This window comes from Engraulis encrasicolus, chromosome 14 (assembly GCF_034702125.1).
Source record: "Engraulis encrasicolus isolate BLACKSEA-1 chromosome 14, IST_EnEncr_1.0, whole genome shotgun sequence".
NCBI lineage: Eukaryota > Metazoa > Chordata > Actinopteri > Clupeiformes > Engraulidae > Engraulis > Engraulis encrasicolus.
Genome location: NC_085870.1, coordinates 11,336,200 through 11,348,699, shown reverse-complemented (window position 1 = coordinate 11,348,699; position 12,500 = coordinate 11,336,200). Strand labels below are relative to the sequence as shown.

At 43.4% G+C, this 12,500-nt stretch overlaps 1 protein-coding gene across 1 annotated transcript in view; it reads left to right on the top strand.

Annotated features, from left to right (window-relative positions):
- Nucleotides 1–12,500, top strand: part of cadpsa (Ca2+-dependent activator protein for secretion a) — a 226,774-nt gene that overhangs the window by 131,763 nt on the left and 82,511 nt on the right. Inside the window, exons 13-14 of the mRNA XM_063214916.1 lie at nucleotides 3,265–3,401; nucleotides 4,019–4,206. Coding sequence (XP_063070986.1) covers nucleotides 3,265–3,401; nucleotides 4,019–4,206 — 325 coding nt within the window. The remainder of the gene's footprint in view (nucleotides 1–3,264; nucleotides 3,402–4,018; nucleotides 4,207–12,500) is intronic.

The window sequence follows — 12,500 nt, the reverse complement described above, 5'->3', positions numbered from 1 at the left end:
GTAGCTAATGCCAAAAGGAATACAATCCTAAGACCTGTTTGGTCTTGGTTTAATTTTGCCAGATAGGGCACCAAGCGAACCTTAATGCTTTCGGTAAACCCGAGATTTTGATATTGATCAGCAATGCACCTGCTGCCTGCGGGTGAACTTGTCCAGTGTGCTGAAAGATTACATGAAGTAGTCCGTACAGTAGTCTATGTGCAGCTGACCGCGAGCCAAACGATTACCAATGTCTGCATGACGCGCCTGTTTTGAAATACGGTATAAACGGCAGCGTGACTGGAGTTTGAAAAAGTCATCTGTGGCTTTGTTTTCAAATCGGTCAGATCGTTGTAACACAAAATGAAACTCACCCTAGCATCTCCTTGAGTGGGCGTCAGACTAGAACTATGCCACGAACAGTGCAGTCTCTCTCTCTTTCTTTTTTTTGCTCCAGCAACGACCACAACAAATGACAACATCATTCTTACAGGAGCCTTTGGACCAGGGGTGTCAAACATACGGCCCGCGGGCCGCATCCGGCCCGCGGGAGGGTTCCATCCGGCCCGGATGTAAAAAAAAAAAAAAAAAAAAAAAAATTTTTTTTTTTAATTTGTTTTTTTTTTTTTTTAATGAAATAGCCGAAATGCGCAATTACGGCCCTCGGGGCAAAATCGAAACCTGCATGACATTAACCCAATGGTCCCTCTGTTACACTGTATATATGTAGTAAAGTGCACCTCACACTTCTATTATAAATAGTGAATTTGTACTGTAACAGGCATTTCATAAAGCTCATAATATAGACCTCATATATAGAGATAAAATGTTAATACTTCTTATTTGTATTGTATTGGTATTGGTTGTAATTAAATAATAAATATAATAGGATTTGTATTGGTTCCTAATAGCTCAAACTGGAAACGGGATGTTAGAATACGTGAAAATGCAGGAAATTACATATAAGAAATACAAAATTTTTGGGGGGAAAACCCCCAGACCCCCGGCCAAAATGAATTGTCCCATAATTCACAGTTGCCAATGAATAAATGAAGTCAAGGAAATTTTGCATAGGATTATCAGTATTGCATTGCTTTCTACATATTCAACACACTTAAAACGTGATGGTACTGAACACTAATCCTCTGCTTTACGGTTTTTTTGTTTTTTTTTTGCGATGATGTTACTAATGCGGCCCGCTTGAGGTCCACGTGGGTTGTATGCGGCCCCCGGACCAAAAATGAGTTTGACACCCCTGCTTTGGACTGTTGTGCTTAGGCAGGCCTATGATTTCTTACTTGGGCAGGATGAGCATTTATCCATCTCCATAGAGAGCATGTTGATATAAATGTGTCTTCATGATGATTTCACGACCTAATTTGCTATAGGCTGGCCTAGGCCTATTCATTTTCATTTCTGACTGTACATTAGACAAGCGAATTATACAACATTGGTGAATAATAGCAGAATTAATGTAATACAACATGAAGTATAATGGTTGCTTATAGCTTGTAGTAAAAGATAACCTATAGTATGAATATGTTTATTGTTTACATATTTGTAATATAGGCTATGTAATATATAATATAATATGCCATAGTCTATAGTATAAATATATACACTAATTACATATTTATAAATATAGGCTACGTAATATAGCCTGTAATATAGCCTAATACGCCCCCACCCCCACCCCCACCCGCGCGATTGGTCATTGGTTTTTCGGTCCTGGAAATTCAGTAAAAGGTTTTGGAAAAGTCATGGAAAAGTCATGGAAAAAAATGGATGAAAAAGTGTATGAACCCTGTATGAGGTACCGGCCGTGTCACTAGGACCTGCTGCCCCACCTCCACCTCCTTCTAGATCCTTCTCCACTTTGTTATAAAGTACCGGCCATGAGTGCATCTTAATATGCGACCTTGCCTCCTGCACTTTCCTCCTCCACTTGCTTCTCGTCATGATGACATCACTGACAACAGCATTATATTTCAATATCTTGCAAAAGCTCAATTGTAGAGTCTTTTTCTCATTTGCAATTGGGATGGTGAATGAAAAACAGTCCCTCAAAAGTTGTTGTGGCTAGGCTGACAGCTGGGAAACTTTATCGTTTTCTCCACGGAGGAGGGGCCAGGAGGCGGGACGAGGAGACAAGCGCAAGTGGAGGAGGCAAGGTCGCATATTAAGACGCACTCCATGTCACTAGGACCTGCTGCAGCTCAATGGACATGCACCACCTGTTAGCTCCATGTCCCTGTTTTTAAAGGACGTGTTTGAAGTAAAAAATGAACAATTAAGATAATTATCCTAATGTGTTGTTCAGTTGGTGTGGGACATGTTAATTAGATTAGAACCCTTAACGATCTTATTAAACTTTTGAATAGGCTACTTGAATAATTTTACATAGCCTTTGTTTTTTTTTACTTTTGCATTTTTCAGAGAATTTAAATGATATTTGTCACAGCCTCTCTGTAGGAAACTATCTCTTTTACTGGGCGAATAGACCGGCCGTGACATGAGTGAGTCTATTCTGGAGACTAGAGGCGGTTCGCGCGACGAGAGCAACAGTTTGTAGTTGAACTCCTGGGAATGTTATGCAAATGAGCTATGACGCGGTTCGGCGACAAGCCGTCACAAGCCAATGACTGTATAGAGGTCAGTAACCACAGCCAATGAGAGCCCTGGGCACTTTAGGGTAAGACTTTAGGGTAAGTCTACCAGTGGGCCAATGAGTCCAAATTGTGGGCTGTTATGTTGCAAAAGGAAAAATACCCAATTGCATTTGCACCTACCGTATCGACTGTAGGAATATAGACACCGGGAAAATGCCCTGTAAAACAGATTACCAGTCCAGGTGTCTTCTAATTTCCCAATGCCGTCTATACTTTTGCTATGTGGATTCTAAGCAGGAGTAAATCAGGTTCTTGATGAGCTGACATGCAAGTTGACAATTGAACCTTTGGGCTTCCATAATTAGAATTTTAGATACAGTATAATAACTCATTCTTTTGGAATATCTCTTTCTCTCCATCTCTCTCTCTCTCCCTCTCTTTCTCTCTCTCTCTCTCTCTCTCTCTCTCTCTCTCTCTCTCTCTCTCTCTCTCTCTCTCTCTCTCTCTCTCTCTCTCTCTCTCACACTATTATCTCACTGAATCTCAATAGATATCATTGATATCATTCACTCACACACATTAAAAAGCAATCAATGGAAAAAAGTGACCCAGCCACCTCCCTAGTCTGTGCCCCTTATTGCCCCAATGTCCTCCTGAAACACTGCTCTTCCTGCAGACGCAGATCGGGCCCAGAAGCACGGCATGGACGAGTTCATCTCCGCCAACCCCTGCAGTTTTGACCACGCGTCCCTGTTTGAGATGCTGCAGCGGCTCACGCTCGACCACAGGCTCAACGACTCCTACTCCTGTCTGGTGAGGCCCTTGGCAACCGTTGCCACAACAAACCATCACTGGCACAGTGTTGCAGTGTAGAAGGGATGTGTGCTCTATAATAGTGCACTATTCCGTATGTGCTCTAGAATGCTGTTAAATTCAACAAACTGATTAATTTTAGTGTTAGTTTTGCACTAAAAGAGTTGACTGTAACAGTTCTGTATATTGAATTGGACCATACATCCTCAGAAGAGTGCTGGATACTACAGAGCTTACTGTGCACACATACCTGTAGCTGTAATTTAATTTTGTGCTTTCCTTCTGTCTCTGGCTCTATCTACCTGTATTTATGTCTCCAATCCACTCTGAGCATTCCGCCCTCTATCCCTTTTCTTATTGTATTCCATACTACCTGTCTCTGTCTCGCCCCCCTCCCTGTCTGTCTGTGCCATTCACTCTGAACATTCCCCTCTGTATATTTGTCTATGTTGTCCCCGTCCCTCTATACATTTCCCCATGCTGATCTCAACCTAACTTTCTCCATCTCCCTCTCTGCATGTCTCTGTGTCGTGTCCTGTGTCTCTGTGTCGTGTCTACCACCCCCCCCCCCACCCCCCGCGCCCCAACACTTTCCCACCTCCCTGTGATGCCAACAGGGCTGGTTCAGTCCCGGCCAGGTGTTTGTGCTGGACGAGTACTGCGCGCGGAACGGTGTGCGGGGTTGCCACCGCCACCTGTGCTACCTGCGCGACCTGCTGGAGCGCGCGGAAAACGGCGCCATGATCGACCCCACGCTGCTGCACTACAGCTTCGCCTTCTGCGCCTCCCACGTCCACAGCAATAGGTACTGCACACGGTCAGTCTGAAAACCCTCTCGCTGCAACACACCTCACGACACACTTCACAATGCTCTGTCATAATCATGTCTATGGCAATAGGTACGGCACACTCTCGCTACAACACACCTCACGACACACTTCACAATGCTCTGTCATAATCATGTCTATGGCAATAGGTACAGCACCCGGTCAGTCTGAAAACCCTCCCTCTCACCTCATCTCACGACACACCTTATGTTCTCTCATAACAACGTCCATGGCAATAGGTACGGCACACAGAGAAAACCCTCCCTCTCACCTCACGCACGACACACCTTATGTTCTCTCATAATAACGTCCACAGCAATTAGGTACGGCACACGGTCAGTCTCCCTCTCGCCACAACACACCTCACTATGTTCTCTGATAAATAATCATGTCTGTGGCAATAGGTACGCCACACGGAGAAAAACCCTCCCTCTCAGCTCACGGCACACCTTACTCTTACTATGTTCTCTCCTGATAACGTCCACAGTAATAGGTACTACACATGGTCAGTCTGAAGAAAAAAACCCTCTCACCCTATGTAGGGACACATACGTAGACGCGAATTTGGACAAGCGAAGCGAACTTCGCCATTCATTTCTATGAGAGAGACGAAGGCAAGCGAAAGCAAGCGAACACGAGTGAAGCAAAGCAAAATTTTTAAAGAAAGTTTAATATTATGCAAATGAGGAGTTAATTCGCCTGCCACGGCCCAATCAAATCAACAACGTAATAGTCCAGCGGATTGGTGAATTGATCATGCACTTTTGAGTAAAAGCATGAAAATTGGTACACATATACCTCTTCCTATGCTTATTAATATAAGCGTTGGAGGCGTCGCGAAAAATGAAGAATTTTCAAGATGGCCGCCAAATCCAATATGGCCAACCCAAATTAATGAAACTACCTGACACGTTGTTGTAAAAGCATGAAAATTGGTACATATATCCTTCTTGATATGCTGAATAATATTAGCATTGAAGGCGTAGCGAAAAATTATGAATTTTCAAGATGGCCGCCAAATCCAATATGGCCAACCCATATTAACGAAACTACCTGACACTTTGTAGTAAAGGCCTGAAAATTGGTACACATGTCCTTCTTAATATGCTGATCAATGTTACTGTTGGAGGCTCCACGAAAAATGCTGTATTTTCAAGATGGCCGCCAAATCCAATATGGCCAACCCATATTAGTGAGAAATCATCATGCACTGCGTCATAAATGCCTGAAATTTGGTAAATACATACTCTATGATGTACCTATTAATGTTAGAAATGAAATTGTTGGGTAAAACCAAAATTGAAATGTTCAAAATGGCCACCAAATGAAATATGGCCAACCCATATAACAGGAATTGTATAGCAGATGAGTGAATCCATTATGCACGTAGTAAAAGCATGAAAATGGTTACACATTTCCTTCTTTTTCAGCTGATTATTAGATGTGAAAAACACAGAATTTTCAAAATGGCCGCCAAATCCAATATGGCCAACCCATATTAACTACCGGGCACTTTGTGGTAAAAGCATCATAATTGGTAGCCTACACAGTTACGTCTTTATGTGCAGATTAATATTAGGAATGGAGGTATGAAAAAAATTCGGAATTTTCCAGACAAATCAAACATGTTTGACCCATATTAGTGAAATCACCATGCACTTTGTAGCAGGAGCATGCAATCAGCACACATATACTTATTGATATGTATAATAATGTAGAAGGGTTCACGTGAGAAGTGTGTGTACGCACACAGACACACACACACACAAGTAATAGTCCTAAAAAAGATTACTCTGGAAGTGATACTAACATAGCCTAATTTCGAAACATCAAACCCTACCCTACTAATGTTATATGAAGAGTTCAGATGCAAAACCCCCTAACTCCATTTCTGAATACCTGCACTTCTGTATTTTTACAGAACCCCGTTGTTGGTCTGGTTTACATTCATGTGCCTGATAATACATGCAAATAGTTCTATTACATAAATAAAATGTTAAAATATGCAATTCTGATAGCTTTGTATTAAATAGAAATGAATTAAGATTATTTTCTGAAAAGGCACTTAGGGGGTTTTGCATTTGAACTCTTCATATATAGATATGTAGTGTTACATATTGTGTTACAGTACATTAGTGAAACCAGGGCACAATTTGCTGTGAAAGCATGAAAACACATGTATCTTTTTATTGTATTAACATCATCAAAAAATCAAAAGAATTTTCAAGATGGCCCCACATCAAATATGGCCAACCCATAGATGTATATATGGGCATAACATATCCTATATTTATCTCAGTATACATTTTTCTGTACTTGTAGTAGAAACATATTTGTAGTCTTTGATGAGTCAATAAATATTTTAGTCACATTTTCAATGGATTTGAGCCATTTATCATTGAAATAAATGTGCACAACCTTCATTCAAGTACTGTAGGTAACAAAACAAAATCTTGTCCCCCCTCAACATGGGGGTTAAATCAAATCTTATCAACTTCACCTTGCATATGATGCATAGTTTGCATACCTTGAACTACAAATACAGAAATGGGGGTTCACCATAAGCCAAATCTTGCACACCATTATTATAGCCAAAAAATGAATCCTAATACTGTACAAGTAAACTTTCACTCAAGATTACTCAAATTTACATACCCAGAGTTGACTTTGCACCAACTGTGCCATTCACCATTTATTCAAAGTTTGTGTGTATGTTTTAATTAGGCATTGTTGGCAGTTTGATTGATGTTGGCCATAGGATATACTACCACCTGTGGAATCCCATGCTGCTTTGCACACTTTCTGATCTGAAAGACAGCATGGATTCCATTCCTCAGAAATTGCATACCGGTATGTAACCTTCAGAGTATCTCACTTGTGAGATCAACTGGTGTTAACCAGGCAAGACATACCCATACAACATGCATGGGACAGGATTGCAGTTCGTTTGAAAACCTTGAAGTACAGCTAGAAGTAGTAATTAATTATTAGTTTCTTTTCTTAACCATGTTTCAACCATGTCCATGAATTGACAAATCAATTGAACTTTCTGTCTAGCAACCTTGAAATCTTGACCCTTTTGAATTTGTGGTCATGAGAGGCATATTAAACACAAGGCCTATGAAGTCGTCACTAACTGCTAGAGGTACTGTATATCCCACAATGTGCCTGCAGGATTAATGTATATGGGTTGGCTACATTTGATTTGGCGGCCATCTTGAAAATTCGGGTTTTATCTGCTATGCCTCCATTTCAAATATTAATCAGCATATCAAGAGGTAAATGTGTACCATTTTTCATGCTTTTACTACAACGTGGGTGTTAAATTCATCAATGGTTTCATTAATATGGGTTGGCTAGATTTGATTTGGCGGCCATTTTGAAAATTAAACTTTCTTGCAATGCCTCCATTTCTTTTATTAATCAGAATATAAAGAAGTAACTGGACATCCATTTTCATAGGTTTACAACAAAGTTTCAGGTACAGTAGCTTCATTAATATGGGTTGGCCATATTGGATGTGGCGGCCATCTTGAAAATACAGCATTTTTCGTGGCGCCTCCAACGATAACATTGATCAGCCAATTAAGAAGGACATGTGTACCAATTTTCAGGCCTTTACTACAAAGTGTCAGGTAGTTTCATTAATATGGGTTGGCCATATTGGATTTGGCGGCCATCTTGAAAATTCATAATTTTTCGCGGCGCCTGCAATGCTAATATTAATCAGCATATCAAGAAGGATATATGTACCAATTTTCATGCTTTTACAACAACGTGTCAGGTAGTTTCATTAATTTGAGTTGGCCATATTGGATTTGGCGGCCATCTTGAAAATTCTTCATTTTTCGCGACGCCTCCAACGCTAATATTAATCAGCATATCGAGAAGGATATGTGTACCAATTTTCATGCTTTTACTCAAAAGTGCATGATTAGGCCCTTTTGTGTGTCTAATCCGCCGGACTATCACTGTTCCATTCCATTTGATTCGCCATGATGACCTGATGACGGTTGAGCTGTCAGTAAGTTTCGCCCCTCTTTGCCTCGCTCGCTTCGCCTGCTATGTGTCCCTACCGTGACACACCTTGCTATGTTTTCTCATAATCATGTCTATGGCAATAAGTACGGCACATGGTCAGTCTCCCTCTCGCCACAACACACCCCATGACACACTTCACAATGGTCTCTCATAATCATGTCTATGGCAATAGGTACGGCACACGGGTCAGTCTGAAAACCCTCCTCCTCACTCACTATACACCTCACAACTCCTGCTTCCATCATGCTTCTCTCATTCCCTCATTCAACAGTCCGTCTGCAACCCACCCTCTTGCTACAACGCACCTCATGGTCTCTCATACTCCATGGCCACTGACAGCCCCCCCCCTCCCCACACACACACACACACACACTCAAAGCATTATAATGTACTGACGAGCCAATTCTAGGGCCCCCGCCGTTTCCCTTGGCTGGGGACAACTGACCCCTTTGCAATTCCTGCTTACCCATCATGGTCTTTCATGCTCACGTCCATGGTAACAGGTACAGCACACCGTCAGACTGCAACCCTCCCTCTCACTACAAAACACCCCATGACACGCCTTACTATGTACGTATGTTCCCTCATAACCGTGTTCATGACAATAGGGTTGGCAAGTGTGACGTCAAATCCCCAGCTGCCTATGTATGCTGTAATATTAACAACCAATGTTTACGGCCGGATTAACATGGCCCAGGTCCCCTAGGCTACAGGTTGCTGTGGGGCCCCCCGGAAGGCGAATTTCGTGAAAAATGTACGTACACTGTGTCATAATTACGAGCTACAAATTCAACTTATCTGCCAACTGTTCTCAACACGGTGGATCAGTTTTTCAATATTGCATCTTGTCCCAATTCTGCATTTTTTTTCACTTTTCGGCAATCAGGGGACCCCTGGCAGATGGGGGCCCCTAGGCTGCAGCCATATGTAGCTCTGCATTAATCCGGGCCTGGGTACGGCACATGTTCAGTCTGCAGCCAGCTCCAACTCCTCACTCCCTACGATGCACCCCACTTGGTTACCCATCATGCTCTCCATATTTACATTCACAGCAATAGGTGCGGGACATGGCCTGTCTGTAAACCCCTCCCCACCTTGCTCTATAGGCCGTCACCACACAACAACCCCCCCCCACCTTGCTCTGTCATACACATGTATACGCGTCAAAGACGTTTTTTGGGGGGGGGGGCTCAAGACCTAGGCTGCGCAGTGCAACTGTATCTAATGCCCATAAATGAATTAGTCATTGGTGGTACTTCTGTATGTCTAAGTGAAAAAGAAATAAAGTCCGCGACACTGCTTGTCTGTCTTTAATAGAGCGCAACGTTTCGACCTTCAGGTCTTCATGAAGACCTGAAGGTCGAAACGTTGCGCTCTATTAAATACACAGTAGACAAGCAGTGTCGCGGACTTGATTTCTTTTTCACTTGGATTTACTCTCCTTGTCCTGCACCTGGCCCATCGGGTGGGATGTGCACACATCTACTCCTCTGAACTTCCGTATGTCTGCCATCACTCTGCACTTTTCTAAGACCATCCACACTTCTCTCATCTCACGTCATCTCATCAGCTCTCATCCTTTTTCTTTTCCCCTCCCTCCATCTCCTCCTGTAGTCTCATACACATCCCTTTACCTCGCTCCTCTGTCATCCTCTTCTCCCTGTTTCCTCTCTATCTCTCTCTCTGCCCTTTTAACACCCGTGGAAAGAGGTACGTGAAAGTAGGTCTGTCTTTTTTGTTGCCAGCCAAACTCCACCAGTCTTTTGTCTTTTGCCACTAGTCCACATAGACAATGGTCTGAAATTCAGTTTAAATTGCTCCACATCTTACCAATGCCCTCAGTAATACTAAAGTGTATGATCATGTCAGTTCCTGGTCAGACTGTCCCTGTATGCCAATGCGGTGGTCCCCATGACTTCTCCTGGGTCATTTACCCTCGGAAAGTAGCAAAAACTTTGTGCTCTGTATGTCTGATAAGTGTGTGTGTGTTTGTGTGTGTGTGTGTGTGTGTGTGTGCGTGTTTGTGTGTGTGTCTGTGTGTTTGCGTGCACATGCAGGATGGCTCTGTCTGCTCCTTTATCTTATCTGCAATTCCTTTTCCATGCATGACATTTCCCTCTTGCCTTTTCATGTTCATTGAACTCTCTCATTTAGTTTTATTCTAGCTAACTTATTTATTTATGTTGCTTAATTTATTTATGTTGTTTAATTTTTTGAATGTATGTTTTTTTCATCTGTCATTTTTTCTTCTCTCTTTCTTTCTTTCGTTTCTAGTTATGTCTGCATGCTTATTTGTATCTTCTGTTATTGTCTTCTTTTATTTCCTTCTTTTTTCTGTTGTTGTTTTCTTTTCTTTCGCCTGCTTGCACTCATGCCGTCTTCGCGTTGGCTCCTCGGATGTCTGTGTGTCACGTTGGCTCCTCGGATGTCTGTCACTTTAAAAAAAAAAACAAACAACAACTACAAAACCAAACCCAAGTCAGAGGGTGTGTGGGTTACTGAAATGGCCGGTGTCGGAGGCCGACCTGGGCCGGGCCCTGTACCCCGTGGTGGCCCCCGAGGTCCCCGGCTCCCCGGCTTCCTCTTGGAAGGAGCATAGAATCCTGGAGTTCATGAGAAAAAAGGACTCCAGTAGCAACAGCAACAGCAGCGGCAGCAACAGCGGTCCACAAATGGCCTCCAGTGGCAAACGGTAAGGGACAGCTGACCTGGGGTGTGATTCTGGAAACCATAGTTGATCACTACATTAGCTACTTTGCTGTTTGCAGTGCAATTTCCCATTGGCAACTACTGAGGTTGCTAGCTGGCTAACAACTACGCTTTCGAGGAACGCACCCCTGAGTTGTTGCTGCCTGCTGGTGGTGGCTGGTTTGACCACTTCCCCTCCTTTCTGCCTTCCTTCCTTCCTTCCTTCCTTCCTTCCTTCCTTCCTTCCTTCTTTTCGTTCTCCCTTCTTCCCTCCGAAGCCAACCGCCCACGCGACCCGCTTTTAGTCTCTTTACCCTGAAGACAAAGGACACGGCCAAGCACACAAGTGTGTTTGTGTGAGTGTGTGTGTGTGTTTGCGTGTGTGTGTGTCTGATTGTGTCTGTGTGTGTTTGTTTCCATGTCGATTTGTGTCTTATCTGTCCATGCCAGTCCATCTCAGTCCTTTGTTTCAACGTCCATATCTGGCCAAAGCAAAAAAAAAAATGTCATCGCGATTGACGTTTTGGTTTTCTCCGCCGGGGCTGGGGCTAAGAGTGTACAGAAGGCGCTGGAAGGCTTCGGAAAGGAGGAAGGGTCCTCAGATGGACAGCCGTGGCAGGTGGCGGGTCCCGAGCCCTGTGACATGGCGCCTCAGCCTGAGTGACAGACAGGGACGTACGTGGAAGCGGATGGCCAGTGACAAGAGGGAGACGGAGGGATGGTGGAGATGTGAGGGTGAGGGTGGCCAGGGTTTAAAAAAAAAAAAAAGACCATGAGCTCTTCTGAAAATGGGAAGCACAATGCCCTGGAGTGAAGGGCCAAAACTGGCAACCAGGCTATTCCAGGGCACAACAGAGCAGCGGTGGGTGGGGGACCTCAGTGCGTGTTTGGACATTTGGCTGCATAACACTTGCACTTGCATTGCACTTTGTGTGTTTGTATGTGTGGCTCTCTTTGTTTGTTCTGACAGTTTGTGGCTGCCATTGAACTACTGGTGTGTTTGTGGGTTATCATATACAGTACGAAAGGCACATCAAGCGGCGAAAAGTGTGTGATGTGTGAATGCAGCAGTTAAAAAGGACAATGTGAATACAGTCAGTAGCAATGGAAAAATCGAGAAATGACACATTCTTTACATTAGCCAGCAAATACAGTACTTACAAATAATGTACATTTTACCCAACACTTGTGTTTTCTGCTCATCTGCATGATTTTTATGAGTGTAGGGTACTTATAGGACTCGGTGACATCTCTGACATAGTCCTGATACAGGACAACCTGTCTGCTGTCACATTTTTACCAAACACCAGGAAACAACATCCTCCCAACCCTCAGTTCCTCCCAAACCTTTACCTTAACCCCCCTACACTCCACACAAATACACACACACACACACGCACGCACGCACGCACGCACAAACACACACACACACACACACACGCACGCACGCACGCACGCACAAACACACACACACACGCACACACGCACACACAGAAAAACCTCTCTCCCCCCACTAGGCACACACCCTCAACCTTGGATATGG